At 49.6% G+C, this 19715-nt stretch overlaps 1 protein-coding gene across 1 annotated transcript; it reads right to left on the reverse strand.

Annotated features, from left to right (window-relative positions):
- Positions 1-10768: 10768 nt before the first annotated feature.
- TAGLN3 (transgelin 3) lies at positions 10769-18472 on the reverse strand. Its single transcript, XM_001510385.5, has 4 exons — positions 18260-18472; positions 15155-15329; positions 12166-12268; positions 10769-11267 (listed from the first exon to the last, which is right to left on the reverse strand). Exons 1-4 carry the CDS (start codon positions 18437-18439, stop codon positions 11126-11128), a joined length of 600 nt encoding a protein of 199 aa, XP_001510435.1. The 5' UTR covers positions 18440-18472; the 3' UTR covers positions 10769-11125.
- Between the last annotated feature and the right edge of the window lie 1243 nt (positions 18473-19715).

A 19715-nucleotide genomic window follows, 5' to 3' on the forward strand; every position in this document is an offset into this window, starting at 1 on the left:
GAACCCGCCGCCACGTAGGCTCAGGATCTCCACTCCTTTGGAGCTGCGCCTTGGACTGCCGGACCCCTTATTCCCAGCTGAATCCGCTGCCACATGGACTTGGGATCTCTGCTTCCTTGGAGCTGCGTCTTGGACCGCCCGTCCCTTATTCCCGGCTAGCTCTTTGGCTTCCAATCGCTGACACATCTGCGCCGGGACGGCCTCTCCTTTGGAGCCGTGCCTTGGACCGCTGGTCCCTATTCCCGGCTGAATATTTCTCCTCCAGTCATCGCCGCTTGGTCGACTCGGGACTCTGCTTCCTTGGAGTCACGCTATCAGATTCAATGACCTACCCCCGGGCTTATGGTCAGCTCTCCAACCTGGACTTCTGCACCCCCGCTCAAGGACTCCGACACTCAGGATCCCCCCTCCTCCCCTGCCGCCCCCCCCATGCCACCGCAGACTCTACAGCCACCAGATCCACGAGTAGCTCCCAGACCTCCCCACAACTTTCCCTGAATCTCGTAGCCCGTCCTGGTAGCAAACCCGAACCGCAGGACTCTATTCTCCCCAGCACCACCCCGCCCCCTCCAGAGTCGTGGGACATTATGCTTCCCCTGCTCGGGCCTTGGAAAACTGTGCTCCCCTTCTTGGGCCTCGGGACATTGTGCTCCCCAACAGCCTTCCCTCCACTCCACCCGGAAGCGACCATTTTTTGGAAAGCCCTCATTCCCTCCTCTCCCGTGAGGTGACTGATTTTCCCCGCCACCCTTCCTCTCCCCCATCCCCGGGCAACAGTGTCCTAATTCTCACTGTGTTACCTTACCTTAGCCACCACCTACACCCGCAACCCACATCGGACATCCTCAGGGCTCCCCCCGCCGCCTCAGAGACATTTGGACCTTCAACCCCAGGACTCTCCTTGCCGCTAGCCTTTTGACTTTGATTTTGATCAAGTCGACCCTTAGTCAAGTCAACGCCCGACCTTGGTCATTACCCGCTTATTAATAATATTTTATTGTATCATGTTACTATATTACCTCTTTCGCATAGTACTGTTAATTGTTCTCAGTGCTGCCACCTACCTCTCTGGTCTCACCACGTCCTTCCTCCTCCCATTTGCCCCTCCCAATAGTCTCCTTCCCCTTCCCCTCTTTCACCCAGCTCTTTCCCGCTCTCTCCTCTGCCTCCTCCCCTCCCACGCCCTAGAACCCCACTTTATCAGCATCACCCCCTTCCCCCTCCCCCTATGCTACTCCCCACCAAACTCCCTCCCCCTCCCTTCTCTCTTCCCCACCCACAGCCCATCCCAGTCCTCCTGTCCCACCGCCACCCCTCTTCCCCCTCTCCCTATCCAGGGCCCCCGCCAGCTCGTTCCCATCCAAACCCTCCCCTACCCCTGCTCCCCGCACCCCCGCACCCAAAGTTACTTTCAAGTGTGGCCTCTGGAATCCCCGCTCCATTACAGGTAAACTACCTGACCTTTTCCTTTCCTGCTCTCTCCTCCTCCTCGCCCTTACGAAGAGCTGGCTTACTCCCGAAGACACCGTCTCCACCACTGCTCTCTCCAGCGGAGGCCTCTCCTTCTCCCACTCCTCCAGACTCACCAGAAAGAGGGGAGGTGTCGACTTCCTTCTCTCACCCCGATGCCGCTTCCACACTATCCCTCCCCCGCCCTTCCCTCTCCTTCCCCTCCTTTGAAGCCCATATCATTCGCCTCTACCACCCCCTCCAGATACTTGTAGCCATCATCTACCGCCCTCCTGGTCCCACCACTGACTTCTTCAACCACCTTGACCCCTTTCTCACCTTCCTTCTCTCCTTCTCTCTGCCCACTCTGAATCCTTGGAGACTTCAACATCCACATGGATGTACCCACTGACTCCTCTGCCATCCTCCTGCTATCGCTTCTTTACTCTGCCAACCTCCTGCTCCACACATTGCACATTGCACATTGTACAGTGCTCTGCACATAGTAAGCGCTCAATAAATACTATTGAATGAATGAATGAATAAATAATATACCGGCTGGATTATTGTGTCAGCCTTCTCTCAGATCTCCCTTCCTCCAGTCTCTCCCCACTCCAGTCTATTCTTCATTCCGCTGCCCAGATTATCTTCCTCCAGAAATGCTCTGGGCATGTCACTCCCCTCCTTAAAAACTTCCAGTGGTTGCCTATCAAATTCCACACGGAACAAAAACTTCTCACTCTGGGCTTCAAGGCTCTCCATCACCTTGCCCCCTCCTACCTCACCTCCCTTCTCTCTTTCTACTGCCCACCCTGCACACTCCCCTCCTCTGCCACTCACCCCCATTCACGCCTATCCCAACGTCGACCTCTGGCCCACGTTCTACCCTTGTCCTGGAATGCCCTCCCTCCTCATCTCTGCCAAACTAACTCTCTTCCCCTCTTCAAAGTCCTACTGAGAGCTCACCTCCTCCAAGAGGCCTTCCCAGACTGATCTACCCCTTTCCCTGCTCCCTCTGCTCCCTCTTTGTTCCCCCTCACCCTCTGTTCCCTACCCTTTTCCCCCTTCACCTCCCATCAGCTAAGCCCCCTTTCCCTCTGCTCCTCCCCCTCTCCCTACCCCTCTCCTCAACACTGTGCTCATATGTATATATTTTTATTATTTGATTTATTTTGTTAATGAGGTGTACATCCCCTTGCTTGTATTTATCGTGATTATGTTATCTTGCTTTTGTCCATCTGTCTCCCCCAATTAGACTGTAAGCCCATCAATGGGCAGGGATTGTCTCTATCTGTTGCCTAATTGTACATTTCGAGCACTTAGTACAGTGCTCTGCGCATAGTAAGCATTCAATAAATACTATTGAATGTATGAATGAGCACAATATTAATAGTAGACAAGATACCTGCCCTCAAGGAGCCTACAGTTCAGCCTAAGGCAAACACTAAAACAAATTACAGATAGGAGGAAGGAAGAAAAAGGTGTACAGACCCAAGTTAGTGCTTCATTAAGAGGGAATTTAAGCTATGTACATAAGTACTAAGGATAGTTACAAGTATTTCAGTGCTTAGGTGGCACAATCCTGAAGTGGCAGTCAGGAGGATACAAGCAGCAAAGAGTTAGAAATTAGTTGGGGAAGGACTCCTGGAGGAGATGTGATTTCAGAAGGGTTGTGGAGATGAGGAGAACAGTGCTGTGTCATATTTGACAGGGGAGGGAGTCCTAGACCAACTTACTCATTACATAATAATAATGTTGGTATTTGTTAAGCGTTTACTATGTGCCGAGCACTGTTCTAAGCGCTGGGGTAGACATAGGGGAATCAGGTTGTCCCACGTGGGGCTCACAGTCTTAATCCCCATTTTACAGATGAGGGAACTGAGGCACAGAGAAGTTAAGTGACTTGCCCACAGTCACACAGCCGACAAGTGGCAGAGCTGGGATTCGAACTCATGAGCCCTGACTCCAAAGTCCGTGCTCTTTCCACTGAGCCACGCTCTCTACCTCATCTACCTCACCACAAATCTCTCATCTACATCCTGCCTCTGGCTTGGAATACCTTCCCTTTTCATATCCAACTGACAATCATATTTCCTCCAAGAGGCCTTCCTCAACTAGGTCTTTATTTCCCCTCTCCCAATTCCCCTCTGTGATATATTTCCATTCATATTTGCACTCCCTATGCACCCCTTCCTCAGTCTGACAGCACTTATGTAAATATACAAAATGTATTTATTTACATTAATGTCCATCTCCCCCTCTAGACTATAAGCCCTATATGGGCAGGGACTGTATCTATCAACATTGTACTCTCTCAAGTGCTTAGTACAGTGCACTGTAATAAATAAATAAATATGATTGATTGATTGGTTTACTGACTGATGAGCAAGAGGTTAGCAGAGGGAGAGACAAAATAGAGATGCTGTATTGGCTAGCAAGAGAGAAAATAAACTCTGAGTTGAGATACAGCGGGAGTAGAGAATGGATGAGTAGGAGGGAGAAAGCTGATTGAGTGTCTTTAGGCCAACAATCAGGAATTTCTGCTTGATTATTCAATCAATTAATTGTATTTATTGTCCACTTCCTGTGTGCAGGGCAATGTACTTAGTTTTTGAGAGAGTACACACAACAATGTAACTGACACATCTCCTGCCCACAATGAGCTTATAGTCCAGAGGGGGAGGCAAACATTAATACTAATGAGTTACTGATATTCTTAAATAAACATATAAAGGATATGAACCTAACTGCTGTGGAGCTGAAGAGTGGAGGGGGTTGGGGGCGTGGCGGTGGGGCAGGGGTTGATGGTGTATTAAGGGAGTAAATTAGGGAAATGCAGAAGGGATTGGGAAAAGAGGAAAGAGGGCTTAGTCAGGAAAGGCCTCTTGGACGAGATGTGCCTTCAATAAGGCTTTGAAGAGGGAGAGAGAAATCGTCTGTTGGATATGAAACAGAGAGTGAGAGGCAAGATGTGGGTGACAAGCCAGCAGCGAGATAGAAAAGATCGAGGTACAATGAGTAGGTGGACATTAGAGGAGCAAAGTATGTGGACTGGCTTGTTGTAGGAGAGTAGCAAGGTGAGGTAGGAGGGGGAAAGGTAATTGAGTGCTTTAAAATTAATGGTAAGGAGTTTCTGTTTGATGTGGAGGTGGATGGGCGACTACTGGAGCTTCTTGAGGAGTGGCAAAATGTGGACTGAATGCTTTTGTAGAAGAATTATCTGGGCAGCAGAGTGAAGTATGGACAGGACTAGGGACAAACTGAAGGCAGGGAGGTCAGCAAGAAAGCTGATAATCCAGTAATCAAGATGGGATAAGATAAGTGATTGTATTAATGTGATAGCAGTTTGCATGGAGAGGAAAGGACAGATTTATTCGATGTTCTGAAGGTTGAACTGACAGGATATAGTAACAGAATGATTATGTGGGTTGAATGAGAGAGATGAGTCGAGGACAAAGCCCAGGTTTCGGACTTGTTAGAGAAGAAGAATGGTGGTGCTATCTACAATGATGAGAAAGTCAGGGGGAGGGCAGGGGTTTGGGTGGGAAGATAAGGAGTTCTGTTTTGGACATGTTAATTTTGAGGTGATGGCAGGACATCCAAATAGAGGCAGGTAGGAAATGCAAGACTGCAGAGAGAGAGAGAGAGAGAGAGATCAGGGCTGCAGATATAGATTTGGGAATCGTCCGCATAAAGGTGGAAGTTGAAGGCATGGGAGGAATGAATTCTGCAAGGGAGCAGGTACAGATGGAGAATAGAAGAGGATCCAGAACTTAACCTTGAGGGACCCCAACGGTTAGGAGGTAGGAAGCAGAGATGGAGCCCATGAACCAGAAGAAGCAGGAAAGGATAGTTAGTGAAGAAGAGGTTGGATAGTGTTTCCAGGAGAAGAATATTGTTGACAGTGTCCAAAGCAGCTGAGAGGTCAAGAAGGATTAGGAGAGAGTAGAGGCCATTGGATTTGGCAAGAAGGAGATGATTTGTTACCTTCGAGAGGGCAGTTTCCATTCTTTCATACATTCTTTCATTTGATTGTACTTATTGAGCGCTTACTGTGTGCAGAGTACTATACTAAATGTTTGGGTGAGTACAATGTAACAATGAACAGAAACATGCCCTGACCACAGTGACTTTACAGTCTAGAAGGGGAGACAGACATCCATATAAATAAATAAATAACAGATAATCATTCATTCAATCATATTTCTTGAGCACTTACTGTGTGCAGAGCACTTGGGAAAGTACAATACAACAATAAACAGTGTACAACTGTGTGGGATTGGAAGAGAGGATGAATAAAGAGAGCAAGTTAGGGTGATGAAGAAGGGAGTGAAGAGGAGGAAAGGAGCGCTTGGTCAAGGACAGCCTCTTGGGGGAGATGAGCCTTCAATAAAGCTTTAAAGGGGTGGAGAACAATTGTCTTTCAGATTTGAGGAAGGAGGACATTCCAGTCCAGAGGCAGGACGTGGGGGAGGGGTCGGAGGTGAGATTGATGAGATCAAGGTACAGATAGAAAATTAACATTAAAGGAGGGAAGTGTGGAGGCTGGATTGTAAAAGGAGAGTGAGATGAGGTAGGAGGGGGCAAGGTGATTGACTGTTTAGAAACCAATGGTGAAGAGATTTTGTTTGATGCAGAGGTGGATGAACAACCACTGGGGTTTCTTGAGGCGTTGGGAAACATGGCCTGAAGGTTTCTGTAGAAAAATGATCCATGCCGCAGAGTAAAATATAGACTAGAGTAGGGAGAGACAGGAGGCAGGGAGGTCACAAGGAGGCTGCTACAGTAATCAAGGTGGGGTAGGATAAGTGATTGGTTGAACATGGTAGCAGTTTGGATGGTTCCCTCTCAGGATGGCACCTGGAGAATTTCCAGTTCTCTATCAGTCTTAGCTATGGGAGGGAGAGTCAAGCAGAGGTATTCCACTGTATTCCTAGCTTGAGAAGTGGCTAGTGAGAGAAAGGCAATGTAACAAGTCAAAATTTACCTGTGCTGGGTAGAAGCAGAGTGGGAAAGAGTCAAAAGTGGAGACTCAAGTTAAATGCACTGAAGAAGGTAACAGTAAACCACTTCTGTATTTTTACCAAGAAAACTCTATGGATATGCTACCAGAACGATTGTAAATTGAGGTGGGGTGTTCTGGGAGAAATGTGTCCTTGGAGTCACTATGGGTGGGACACAACTTGACAGTATAAGACAAGACAAGTTGGTATGGAGATGAAAGGGAAACTTTTAGAGATGTTGTGAAGGTGGAATGGACAGGATTTAGTGATAGATTGGGTGGATTGAATGCGAGAGAGGAATTGAGGAAAACACCAAGGTTATGGACTTGTGAGACAAGATGGTTGGTGGTGCCATCTTCAGTGATAGGAAAGTGAGGGGGAGGACAAGGTTTGGTTGGGAAGATAAGGAGTTCTGTTTTGTACATGTTAATCCTGAGGTGACAGGAAGACATTCAAGTAGAGATGTCTTCAAGGTAGGAGGAAATCTGAGACTGCAGAGAGGGAGAGATCAGGGCTGGAGGTGTAGATTTGGGTATCATCGCCATAGAGGTGGTGGTTGAAGCCACAGAAGTGAATGAGTTCTCCAAGGGAGATGAAGAATAGAAGGGGACCCAGAATTGAACTTGAGGGACCCCCTCAGTTAGGGGGTGGGAGGAAGAGGAAGAGCCCATGATAGAGTCTGAGAATGAGCTGTCAGAGAGATAAGAGGAAAACAAGGAGAGAACAGTGGAAGTGAAGCCGAGATTGGTTGTTTCCAGGAGAAGAGGGCAGTTGACAGTGTCCAAGGCAGCTGAGAAGTCGAGGAGGATTAAGATGGAGTAGAGGCCATCTGATTTTGCAAGAAGGAAATTGTTTGTGACCTTTGAGAGGGCAGTTTGTGTAGATTGAAGGGGCCTAAGCCAGATTGGATAGGGTCAAGGAGAGTATTGAAGGAGAGGAACTTGAGACAATGGGTGTAGACAACTCACTCAAGGGGCTTGGAAAGGAATGGTAGGAAGAGGTTGGGGCAAAAACTGGAGGGAGCTGTGGGGTCAAAGGAGGTTGTTTGTTTTTAGGATAGGGAAGAAATGAGCGTGTAGAAATGAACATGTTTGAAAACAGTGGAAAAGAAGGCCTTAGAGTGAACATTTTAAGATGGCAGTTAGAGAGGGGAGAAGGGAAAGGGCAAGTGTTTTGAAAACATGAGCAGGGTTAGGGTCAGATGTGCAGGTGAAGGGGTTGGATTTTTGAGAGAAGGCATTAGGTTCCCTCTTGGGAAGAATGAGAGAGTTGAAGAAGGGGCAAGAGGAGGGAGGGACTGGAGAGAAGCAGGGGGGATTTTAGGGAGATCATGCCCAGCTGTGTCAATTCTCTTAATAAAGTAGGTAGCCAGGTCAATAGGGGCAAGGCATGGGGAAAGCCAGGGGACAGGTGTTTGAGGAGGGAACTAAACATCTGGAACAACTGGTGAGGCAATGGGCATGGGTGTCAATAAGGTTGGAGAAATAATTCTTCTAGGCAGAGATGGAAGAATTCAAGCATGCTAGGAGTTATATGAAGTAGACTTGATATCTACGTTTCTGCCACCAACTTTGTGTGGCTTGTGCACAGGCATGAAGAAAGCAGACGCTGGAGGTGATACAGGGATGTGGGTTAGTGGTAAGAGATTAACAAAGGGATAGAGGAGTGAAAGAGTCGAGTTCAGTAGAGAGAGTGAGTTGAGTTCACTTGCGCACATCAATTTGGTCAACAAAAGAAGATAGTTTGGTTAAAGAGGCTAAATGGGGCATGATGACTTGAAAAGATTGGATCAAATCAAAAAATTGGAGGTCTCTGTTGGGGAACAGAGTAGATTTTTGGGGGGAGGTGTTTGGGAGAGAAGGGAGGTGAGAAGGTTGTGGTCAGATAGAGGAATTTCAGAGTTGGTGAGAATAGAGATTGTACAGTGACTACAGATGAAGAGTTCGAATGTATGTCCAAGTTAGTGAGTGGGAGAGCTAGAGTAGAGCAGGACATCAGTGGAGTTGAGGAGTGACAGAAAGCGGGTAGCAGAAGGGTCATCAGGAACATCTATGTTGATATCAAAGTCACTAAGGATTAATATAGGGATGGAGAGAGAGAGAAGAAATGTGAGAAAGGGATCAAAATTATTCAAAAAGTTGGAACTGGGGTCTGGGGGGCAGTAGGTGACTGGAGTTGGTGGTAGAGGCAGATGATACATGGGGAAGAATGGGTAACTATTGGAGGTTTCTGAAGAGACGAAGGACAGATACAGATCAACATAGCAGAAAAATAACCCAAAGAGCAGAATGAAAAGTGGTGTGGAGAAAGAAAAGACTGTAGTCCAGCAAGGAGACCAGTAAGGAGGCTCAGAGACCAGTGAGGGGCCTGATGCTGTTGTCCAGCTGGGAAGCTTCAGTGCCTGAACCAGCATGGTGGTTGTTTGAAGGGAGAGGACAGGGGAGAACCTGGAGATGAGGTGGAGGAGAGAGTGACAGGATTTGGTGAGTGACTCAGTGAAATGGGGGAGCCCTCCCATGCACATATCCTGGGTGTTTCCCAAACTTTTCTTGCCTGCCTTTGATCTCTTGTTCATATTGTCTCCAAGTCTTCCCCTCTCCCCCAGATCCACCTGACTACAATCCTCTTCACCTTCAAAGACATCTTAAAACCCCACCTCTAACAAGCCTTCCCTGACTAATTATTCAAACCCTAAATTTAATCAGCCTTTCAAATGCCTCTTGCATGCATGAATATTTGTAATAATAATAATAGTAATAATTGTTAAATGTTACTGTATGCCAAGCAGTGTTCTAAGTGCTGAGGTAGATACAGAATAATTAGGTAAAACACACTCTGTCCCACAAGGGGTTCACACTTTAAGAAGAAGAGAGAACAAGTATTTAATCTCCATTTTATATGTGAGGAAGCTGAGGAACAGAGAATTTGTCATGCCACAGACAAGCCACAAAGCAGAGAACACAGGTCCTCTGACTTCCAGTCCCATGCTCTTTCCAGTAGACTGTTTTTCAGGCTATGAATTTATTTATGCCTATCCTCAGTTCCTATGCATATATGGACATTAAAGTGAACATTCAATTTTATTTATTTTAATTTCACTGCTTGTATTTCTATATTCATTCATTCAATCATCTTTATTGAGCAATATTTATCTTCCATACAGAGTATAAGCTCCTATGGGTAGGAGATGTGTCTTGTGCTTATGTGGTACTTCCAAAGTGCTTTGTGCAGCACATTAGGCAATTAATAAATCCCATTACTATTTCTATATTACTATTGCTGCTGCTGCTATTAATTCTTGTTTTTTCTTCATCAAATCTCAGAAATGCCAATTATGTCAAGGCTCCTACTAGTCAGTAAGGATTCACAAGCTTTAACTTAAAAGTACTACAAAAGTGAGAAGTGTTGATATAAACAGCTTTGGCTTTTAATGCCAATTTCCTCATCCTTCAGCCTCCCTATTTAATGGACCATCTCAGTGGTTGTATCCTTTTCCTGCAGTGATCCCTTCAATTCCCTCTGACTTTGAGCCACTCTCCAGATCTTGACCTTGACCCTGACTTCCCCAAAAGCTGAGTTTATCTGGGTCTCATGTTTTTCTTCACTTCTTGACTTTCCCTCAATTTTTAGTTTAGAAAGTACTCTTTTTCATCTTAGGGGCTTGCAAATGATGCCATTTTTATTCAAGTGATCCCTGTCCATTATTTACAAATTTCCACCTGCTACTAGAGGCCCAGTCCCCCAGATCGTGGGATATCTTACTTTCCTTCTTGGACCACTCTTTCACCCACACACTGAGATGCTGCGTTTATGCCATCACTGAGACCCTGTGCAGGGAATTGGACACTTCTTTAGAGGATGCTACTAACCACTCCTTATCTTCATCTTGTGTTCACCACTTAAGTTCAGGCCTCCAGGATTCCAATGATAATCCTTCCTATATCACTAATACCAACGAGGACAACAAATACCACTCTTTCCTCGCCCACTTCTGGTATCCCATCTAGCCATCTTATGAAACTCACCAGTTCTGCCCCCAGCAGTCAAGTCACCCTGCACCCCTCCTGAAGTTCACCTATTTAACTGATAGAGGGAGTAATGGCAAATCTGTTACTACCACCAGCAGCTGGAGGAGGCTCTACTAGGTCCGCTTCAGAGTGGTGTGGATGTTCATGATATGGGGTTGAGTGAGGTAGTCAGGGTCAAAAGTGTTCTATCATTGTTTTGAAGTATTTCCTTATGCCTTCCCCAAATTCCTCCCACGTCAACATTGCCCTCCAACCCCCCACCTCCCTGTGATAGAGTGAGCTGCCTCGTGAGGCGCAGGTCAGTTTTTATTAGTTGGCACTGTCAGGTCAGGAGGTGAATTTGGCCAATATGTAGGTGGCTAGATGGAGAGCTAGAGAGTATGGGGAAGGTCTGCTAGGAAGGGGGAGAATGGGACAGGGTGGGGCTGGGGGCAGGATATTTGCATAGTTTAGCGCGAACACTAGGTGGCAACAGTGTGCACTAAGGTCAGGCTGGGAGATAGCAGTGGGGAGAGAGGAGGCAGGCCCACTGCCTGCTGAAATGTTGCAATCCGACAATACTGGCAGGAAAGGGGATGGCGCTAGGCTGGAGAAGGGTTGAAAGGTGACTAGCTATTTCCGTGGCTGTGGATGAGGTGGGCCAGCTCACAGGATCTGCCGGGGGGTGCCGTAGCCAGTCATGCCGGCCTGGGATGCTCCCTTGTTGCTACCCATCTGCAGGCCGATGACACTCTGCCCACGCCGCAGCTGCTCCTCTGAAAATCCCCTCCGATTCTGCTGGGCTTTCCTGGGTGAGGAGAAACCAGATCTGTGACCTTTGGGCATTGATTATTCACTCCATCCTCAACCCCATAGCACTTTAATTTATATATTATTTATTTATTTAAATGTATTTCCCCCTTTAGACTGTGAGCTCACTGGGCACAGGGAATGTGTCTGACAACTCTGTGGCATTGTACTCTCACGAGCACTTAGTACTGTACTCTTCACATAGTAAGTGCTCAATAAAATACCATTGAGGAGGAGGAGGATAATAATGATAGTCCAGTCTAGTCTTCAGGTGGTTCAGTGACAGCTGACCCCTGCCATATACCTCCTCACTCCTGGGAGCTGGCTGTGATCCGCTAAACCCTTCTAGCCACCTCCTATACCCATGACTTGGAGACTCATAATTGGACAATCTCTCTTCCTTCTGGGAAGTCCCTGGGTCCAAAGGGTTCCCAGCTGCCCCAGTCCATTGCCTCCCCACCAGTCCCCACCCACAATTCCCCCCTCCCTTGGCCAATCTCTACCTAGGTGCTCCCCTCTCCCCTACGCACTCACCTAGCCTTCATTTGGAAAACAGCCCTGGTGGCCTGGTGATGTGAGCTGTGCCTGTCCTCAGGGCTAACCAGTTGGGAGGGGCCCTTCCTCCATCCAGACAGAGAGTTGGTTTGCTTGAGACCAACAGGACATTCACAGAACCAAAACTTCCAAGTACCTCCCCTCTGAGAAGCCATATTTCCACCGGGATCAGGGGGATTGGGAATTGGGAGGTTAAGGGCTGGAGAGATGGCTGGGGTCAGTGGCTGTGTAAAATTGGGGGTCAGGAGCTTGGTACTGGTGAATATACTATTAGAGTGGTTGCTAGTGGTGGGGTTGGATCTGGGAGGTGGGTGATTTGTGGACTCAGGTCTGGAGGTCACCTGTGAAACCAGGAGGGCTCCCCTCGATAACAGCCATCATCCTTGGTGACTGCCACACTGCCCAGGGCCATCAGGGTCCGCTGTACTGCTGCCATGTCCTTCCCTGCAATGGAAACCAGTTGGGAAATGGCCCCGGGGTGGTGGGGGCAGGGAGAAAGGGACTGTCAGTCTCATACCTGCTCTGACCCAGTGGAAAAGATCACTGTGTCAGTGGCAGAGTGGCAGCCCGGTCTGGCTAACTGATTGACCAACTTAGTGGCTGAGGGGTTGCAAGCCGGGAGGGACCTGTCTCGATGGACAATTCTGAGCTCAGGCCCCATCCCAGGGCCACCAGGACACAGCTGGTCATGGGTCTGTTTGGATGGGAGCCCAGGGCTGGTGGGGAGGGGAGAGGAAAGGTCTCAATTAGGGAGGCAATGATTCTCTAGTGTGACTTCAGCCATCCTAGATACCCCCAAACCAGAGATAGATCCTGCATAATTGCTGACCTGCCCCAGGATTGCAAATCCCACCCCCAAAGTTACATCCAGTAATTGCTGAGAAATCAATTCCTTATCCCTTATCCCCTTGCACTACTCCACTCCCACTTTCACTTTCCCTGTTACTTCCCCCTGTTCTGAGCATTTTCATTTCCTGGCTGGTCCCCAGTCTCAGTCCTCACTTTGCTGTCTCCCCTGCTCACCCCTGCAGTGGTTGTCCACCCAAATTTGTGTACAGCCATCACCAGTGGGGTAGGAAAATGTTCCTGGGGTCTGGACTGGGACAGTCGTGATGGTCAGACCCTGAGCCCTGGCCTGCGTCCTTGCTCCAAGCACAAGGATCTGGCTTGGTCCACCCAGTTTTCTCTCCCAGTGTGCTGCAGCTGCTCCAGGCCAACCCCTGGACTAACCACAGACAAAATCACAGCCCAATCACAGTCACAGCCACAGCCATAGTCACAGCCAATTCATATCAATTTGTTGTCTGGTTGTCTGTGGTTGTGATCATAGCTGTGACTATGGTTTTGCTAGGGCCAGAGCAGTGGCATCCATACTTTGGCTTGGGTCACTGCACTGGTTCCTGGACCACTGTAGCTACCCCCAGCCAGACCTCAGATTGAGTCACTGTGGCCGGCTATCCCATACCCCCAGTGAGGTCACTGCAGCTGCTCCAGGACCCTGGGGAAAAGAGAAGGAGGGAGAGTGGGCAGAGGATAAAGAGTGGAAAGGGGATATGGAGAAGGAGGAAGATTTGGGTTTCCCCTCACCCCAAGCTGGGTGATTCACTGTGGTGGAGTCCTCATCCCCTTATCTTAGGGGAGTGGTCCAGCCTGATACCTACAGGAGAGAAACCTCCTTAAGTGAAAGCTTCTATGTGAGACGTTGAGTCCTTCTTCCTTGACTGACAGGCTTGCCAAACTGCTCTGCCTCTCCTCTACCGTGGGAGAATCAGCCCATATACTACACTCTGAGTGGGAAACCCCAAACATGACACTCCAGCCCAGAATCCATGGAGTAAGCTCTCCCATTGGCACGACCAACACTGCAGGCCAACAAGCATCCATCTGGAGATCCAGAGACTGAACAATCTCTCCTGGATCATCTACAGGCATTTGGAGGACTCTGTGGGATCTGAGCAAGTTGTATTGGCCAGGAATAGAGGTTTTGCCTAGAGCTGGCTGAACTGTGACTGTGGCTGTGACTATAAATATGGCTGTTGTGGCTGTGACTGTGGTCATAGCTGTGGCTGTGACTATGGCTGTGTCTGTGACTGTGACTGGGCTGTGATTGTGCCTGTGGCTGTGATCATGGCTGTGACTATGGTCATAGCTGTGTCTGTGACTATGGCTGTGGCTGTGACTGTGATTGGGCTGTGACTTTGTCTGTGGTTGTGATCATAGCTGTGACTATGGCTATGGTTTTGCCTGGGCTATGACTATGGGCTGTGGCTGTGGCTGTGATTGTGGCTTTGACTATGTCTGTAGCTGTGGCTGTGACTGCAACTATGGCTATGGCTTCTTACCCCAGCACTTACAACAGTGGCTGGCATGTAGTGTTTAACAAATATGATTATTATTATTATGGCTGTGGCTCTGGCTAAGACTGTGGCTGGGCTGTGGCTAGGTTAGAGAGTTAGGCAGGTGCTGAGCTAGATCTTGGGCTGAAGGTTGGCTGGATGGGGCTGGGGCAGGATCTTGTGATGGAAAATGGAGGATTGAAGTACAGCAGCAGAAGATATAAATTGTACACAGGATTTCCTTCAGGAGACAACCATCAGTGGGTGGTTGACTAAACTGCCTTTGCTGTACACACATCCACCATCACCACCAAACTCAACTCTGTACACCCACCTCATCCGTCGCACACGCGTACTCAGACACCATTGGAAGGCAGTGTGGCATAGTGGCAAGAGCATGGGACTTGGACTCAGAAGACACAGGTTATAGTCTATGTTCTGGCATAGGTCTACTGTGGGACCCTGTGTAAATCACTTAAATTTCAGGACCTCAGCTTCCTCATTGTAAAATGGGGTAAGATACATGGTCTCCCTCTTAAACTGGGAACATCATGTGGGACAGGGACAAGGGCAGAGCTGATTTTCTTGCCTTCAATTTAAACAAAATTATCATTACCCCTCCCTACACACTTATACAACTCCATCCTCTACCTCCCCACACACCCTCTACCTCCTCATCTCACATCCACAAACACATGTTCTACACCACCACCTCACAAACATAATCAAACCTCAAACCCTCCTCACCTCCAGACACTCTCAGGCCTGCCCCCTCAGGAATCTCATGTCCATTTTAGCTCTGCCTGCCCCTTCCTAGTTTGGTGAGTAAAGATGTGTTGGAGAACTTCTCTGGCTTTACCTTTCAACCAGGAATCTCCAGGTTATGGCCACAGTCAGTCCCCAAGTGATATTCTGGGAGTCCAGAGGGGAAGGGGGTTAGCATGCACAAGATCCAGAGAGAAATGAGGAAACTGTCCTCACCACTCTGTTTTACCTTCCCAAAGATCCACTGTCTGAAAAATGTCTGTCGTCCTCACTCCATAGGTTTCAGCCGCTTTTAAAAACTGAGAGATCTGCTCCATCTGCTTGAAAGCCATTTTTGACTCTGAGATCTTCGGGACAGGTTCTTGTCCTGTTGGGTGCAAACTGTTTATCAACTTGCACAATATCTGAAATGAGAAAAGAGGAGGAGGAGAAAACGAATGAGGAGGGAAAAGAGAAAGAAGATGAAAATAAAGAAGAGGAGACAGAGGAGGAGGAAGAGGATAAATAGGAGGAAAAGGAGGAGGGAGAGGAGAATAAGCAGGAGGAAGAGGAGAGGGCAATAAAGAAAAGGAGGAAAAAGAGAGAGAGGAGAATAACGAGGAGAAAGAGGAAATGAAGAGGAGGAAGATGAGGTTAAGTAGAAGAAGGAGGAGGAAGAGTGGGAGGAGGAAAGAAGAGAATTTAGATGAGAAGGAGGAGGAAGAGCATAAAGAGGCGGAGAAAAAAGAAGAGGCAGTGGAGGAGGAAGAGGATAATTCGGAGAAGAATAAAGAAGAGGAAGAGGGGAATGAGGAGGAGAAAGAGGAAGAGGAAGAAGAGAAAGAGAAGGAGAGATAGGAAACGGAGAATAAGAAAGAAGAGAATGTGGAGAAAGAGGAGGAAGAGGAGAATAAAGAAGAGAATAAGGAGGAAGATAAAGAAAATATGGTTGATTAAGGAAGAGAATAAAGAGGAGGAGGAAGAGGAAAAGAAGGAAAAGAGAATAAAGAGGATGAGGAGGATAAAGAAAAGGAGAAAAAGGAGAAGGAAAGAGAAGAAAGAAGAGATTGAGGAGGATGAAAAGGAAGAAGAATATAAAGAGGAGGAGAAACAAGAGGAAAAGGAGAATGCGGTGGAGGAAGATGAAGCATAAGAGAAAGGAGGAAGAGGGAAAGGGGAAAAAGAAGGGGAAAGGAGGAGAAAGGAAAAATTAGGAGGAGAAAGAAGAGGAAGAGGAAATTAAGGAAGAGAATAAGGAAGAATGGGACAATAAAAAAGATGATAAGGAAGAGGAGAATAAGGAGGAGGAAGAAGAGAAAAAGAGGAAGGGGGATAAAGAAGAGGAAGAGGAGGACAAAGAAAAGGAGTAGAAAAGAAGAAAGGAGAAGAAAGATGGGAATAAGGCGGGGAGGAATAAAAAAAGAAAGGAGGAGGAGAATAAGTAGATGAAGAAAGAAAAGGTAGAGAAGAATCAGGAGAAGAATAAAGAGGAGAAGAGAATTAGGAGGAGGTGGAGAAAGAGAAAGAGAGGATGATGAAGAGGGCGATGAAAGGAAAGAAAGAAGAGAATGAGGAGAAGAAAGGGAGAAAATGAGAGAAATGAGAATGAAGAGAAAGCGGAAGAAGAGGCAAATAAGGAGAAGGAAGAGATAAAGAAAGAGAACAAGGAAATGGAGGAAGATTAATCAATCAATCAATGCTATTTTTTGAGCATTTACTGTGTGCAGAGCTCTGTAGTAAGCACTTGGGAGAGTACAACACAACAGAATTTGGTAGAGACGTTCCCTGCCCACAACGAGCTTACAGTCTAGAGGGGGAGACAGACATTAATATAAATAAATTTCATATGTGTACATAAGTGCGGTGGGGCTGAGAGTGACGTGAATATTAAGTGCCTAAGGGTACAGATCCAAGTACATAGGCAATGCAGACGATATATAAAGAGGAGGAAGAGGAAAAAAGAGAAAGTGGCAAACATGGAGGAGAATGGAAAGGATGGAGAAGGAAAGAAGAGCAAAAAGGAGGAGAAAAAGAAAGAGATAAAGAGGATAGAGAGAAGGAAGAGGATAAAGAAGGAATGGATGGTCGGGGCCGGTAGGGGAGAAGGAGATGGAGAAGGGAAAAAGAAGGAGAAGAGATGGAGAAAGAGGAGAAGTAGGAAGAAGGGGAAGAGAAGAGGAAGAGGAGGAGGAGGAGGAAGGGGAGGAAGGGAGGAGGAGGGAGAGGAGGAGGAGGAGAATTGTCTTTGAGGTCATTAGCTCCTGGTCAGTGGAACTGAACGCCAAGCTGAGGCTGCAGGAGTGGACTGAAGACCTCCCCCCCTGCCCCGAGGGGATCAGAGTGGGCTGGCCGTCCGGGGGAGGGGGTGTCTCTGTTAGGAACTGGATCCCGGGGACCCTGGTCCAGTGTGGGAGGTGCAGCCGCCCTTTAACCTTTCCGGGGCACTGCTCCCCCGGACACCCCCACCGGGAGGGGGTGCATCCCTGGGTTATCCCTCCCGCCCCCCGATAAAGTCATTCCCACCTGGAGGCCGTGGGAGTTGTGGGGCAGGGGCAAGCCTGGTCCGGATTTCGCACCTCACTTCCAAACCCCCCGAGCTCAGTAGGTGGACTCATGATCCGGGGGCGGAGAGGAGGGAAGTATGAGGGGAAGATTGGGGGGGTGTGGGTGGGGAGGGGATGAATGTGGAGGAAGGGGAAGGGGGAGTAAAGGAAGAGGAGGGAGGAATGGGAGAAGGAGGGAAGGAGGGGAGAGGGGATATGGAGGAGGATAAGGGCTCAATAAATAGAATTGATTGGGAAGGGGGAAGAGTGGGAGGAGCAGGGGAAGATGAGGAGGGTATGGAGGAGGATAAGGCGGGGGAGGAATGGGGGTAGTATAGACGGATGAGGGTTAAAGGGGCAGAAGAAGGAAGGAGTGGGAAGAGGATGGGGAGGGAGCTAGAGGAGGGCTAACAGTGAGAATCACGCGGAGAAGGAGGAGGTGAAGGGTAGTATGGGAGCGGATGGAGAAGGGGTGGGGGAGTAAGGAGAGGGGAAGAATATGGAGGGACGGGGAAGACGGGGAGAAGAAAGAGGGAGGATAGAGAAGGAAGAGGGTTAGGGGAGAGGGGAGGCTGGGTGGGAGGGAGGGACGGACGGACCCGAGCGGGGCCTGGTCAGGTTCAGGACCAGGGAGAGCGACCTTCCGCTGCCCGCCTCCATGACCGACCGCGTCCAGGGGCTGGGCCGGCCCCCCTAGCCCCCGCACCCTACCCCAGCCCTACCCTGCTCCGCCAAGGCCCCCGCCCCCGCCTCCCCCATCCGTCCGTCGTCCCGTCCGTCGTTCCGTCCTTCGGCCGCCCGGCCGCCCTCACCGTCCCGTCCATGAGCCAGCGCTGGAAGGCTTCCCGGCCGGGGGGCGGTGGCTCGGCCCCTTCCCCGCACTGCAGCACCATCCAGGCCGCCAGCCGCGACTCCAGCTCCGGGTCGTACTTCTGCTCGATCTTCTCCTGCACCTCCCGGCTCAGCCCGTAGCTCGGACCGCGGTTCGCCATCCCGCCCCGCCCCGCCCCGCACCGCCCCAGCTTCGAGCGGACAGCCCAGCCCAGCCCGGCCCAGCCCAGCCCAGCCCAGCCCGGCCCGGAGGAGCCAGGAATGACGACGGTTGCGGCTGGAGCCGGGGCGGGGGCGGGGAGGGGGGCGGAGAGGAGAGGGCGGGGGGAGGACCCGCGTCATCCCCGGGGAGATTAGCTCCGGACTTCGGGAGGGGCGAGGCCGGGCAGCGAGAGAGGGGCGGGGGGCGTCCAGGGAGGGCGGATGGTCACGTTGAAAGAGAGGGGCCGGAGCAGGCAGGGGAGAGAGGGAGCAGGAGGTGAGAGAGGGGCAGGGGCCGTCAAGGGAGGGCGGGGCAAGCCAGCGAGAGAGGGGCAGGGGCAGGGGCAGGGGCAGGGGCAGGGGCAGGGGCAGGGGCAGGGGCAGGGGCAGGGGCAGGGGCAGGGGCAGGGAGGAGCGGGTGGGGGCAGGCAGAGAGAGAAAGTGGGAACAGGCAGGGGAGGGCGGGGGCAGGCGGTGAGAGAGGGTCGAGAACAGGGAGGGAGAGACGGCGGCAGGGGCAGAACCAGCCAAGGAGGCAGGGACAGGGGACAGGCAGGGAGGGAGGTAGGGAAGGAAGGAGGGGAACTGGTCGGGCCGGACAGAGATCTTGGCCATCCTGGAACAAAGCGACACAACCCCCAAGCCCAGTAAAAAAAAAAAAAAAAATCTCCCCTAGTCCCTCCAGATGGAAACCCTTGGCCCACTCTCACTCAGCCCACTTTAACTCCATCTTATCTCCACTCAGGACTGTAAACTCCTTGTGGGCAGCAATAGTGCTTACCAAGTCCATTGTCTTGCACTCTCTCAAGCGCTTAGGACAGAGTTCTGCACACAGTAAGCGCTTAATAAATAACATTAATTGATTGACTGACTTATCTACCCAGTCCAGAGGCTGTGTCTTGTCATCTCTTTCACCAGTTCCCCCTGTATACTGCCCCTGGAAACAACCAGAAGAAGAGAAGCAGCAAGTGGGGGGGGGGGGCGGGGTGGAGGGGGGGCGGGGAGCAGCCTGGGCTAACGGATAGACCACAGGCCTGAGAGTTAGAAGGATCTAGGTTCTAGTACCGGCTTTACCACTTGTATGCTGTCTGATCTTGGGCAAGTCGCTTAACTTCTCTGTGCCTCAATTACTTCATCTGTAAAATGGAGATTATTATTATTAATGATAATTGTGGCATTTGTTAAGTACTTATTATGTGCCAGTCACTGCACTAAGGGCTAGGATGTGTACAAGCA

The sequence above is a fragment of the Ornithorhynchus anatinus genome, chromosome 17, assembly GCF_004115215.2.
Source record: "Ornithorhynchus anatinus isolate Pmale09 chromosome 17, mOrnAna1.pri.v4, whole genome shotgun sequence".
NCBI classification, from domain to species: domain Eukaryota; kingdom Metazoa; phylum Chordata; class Mammalia; order Monotremata; family Ornithorhynchidae; genus Ornithorhynchus; species Ornithorhynchus anatinus.

Coding starts and splice junctions, on each gene's coding strand:
- TAGLN3 (XM_001510385.5), bottom strand. CDS start 18,439: ATGGCGAACCGCGGTCCGAGCTACGGGCTGAGCCGGGAGGTGCAGGAG. Junction 12,269..15,154: donor GACAGTGGATCTTTGGGAAG/GTAAAACAGAGT, acceptor TTTCCATTGCAG/GGAAGGACATGGCAGCAGTA. Junction 11,268..12,165: donor GAGCCCTCCTGGTTTCACAG/GTGACCTCCAGA, acceptor CTCCTCACCCAG/GAAAGCCCAGCAGAATCGGA.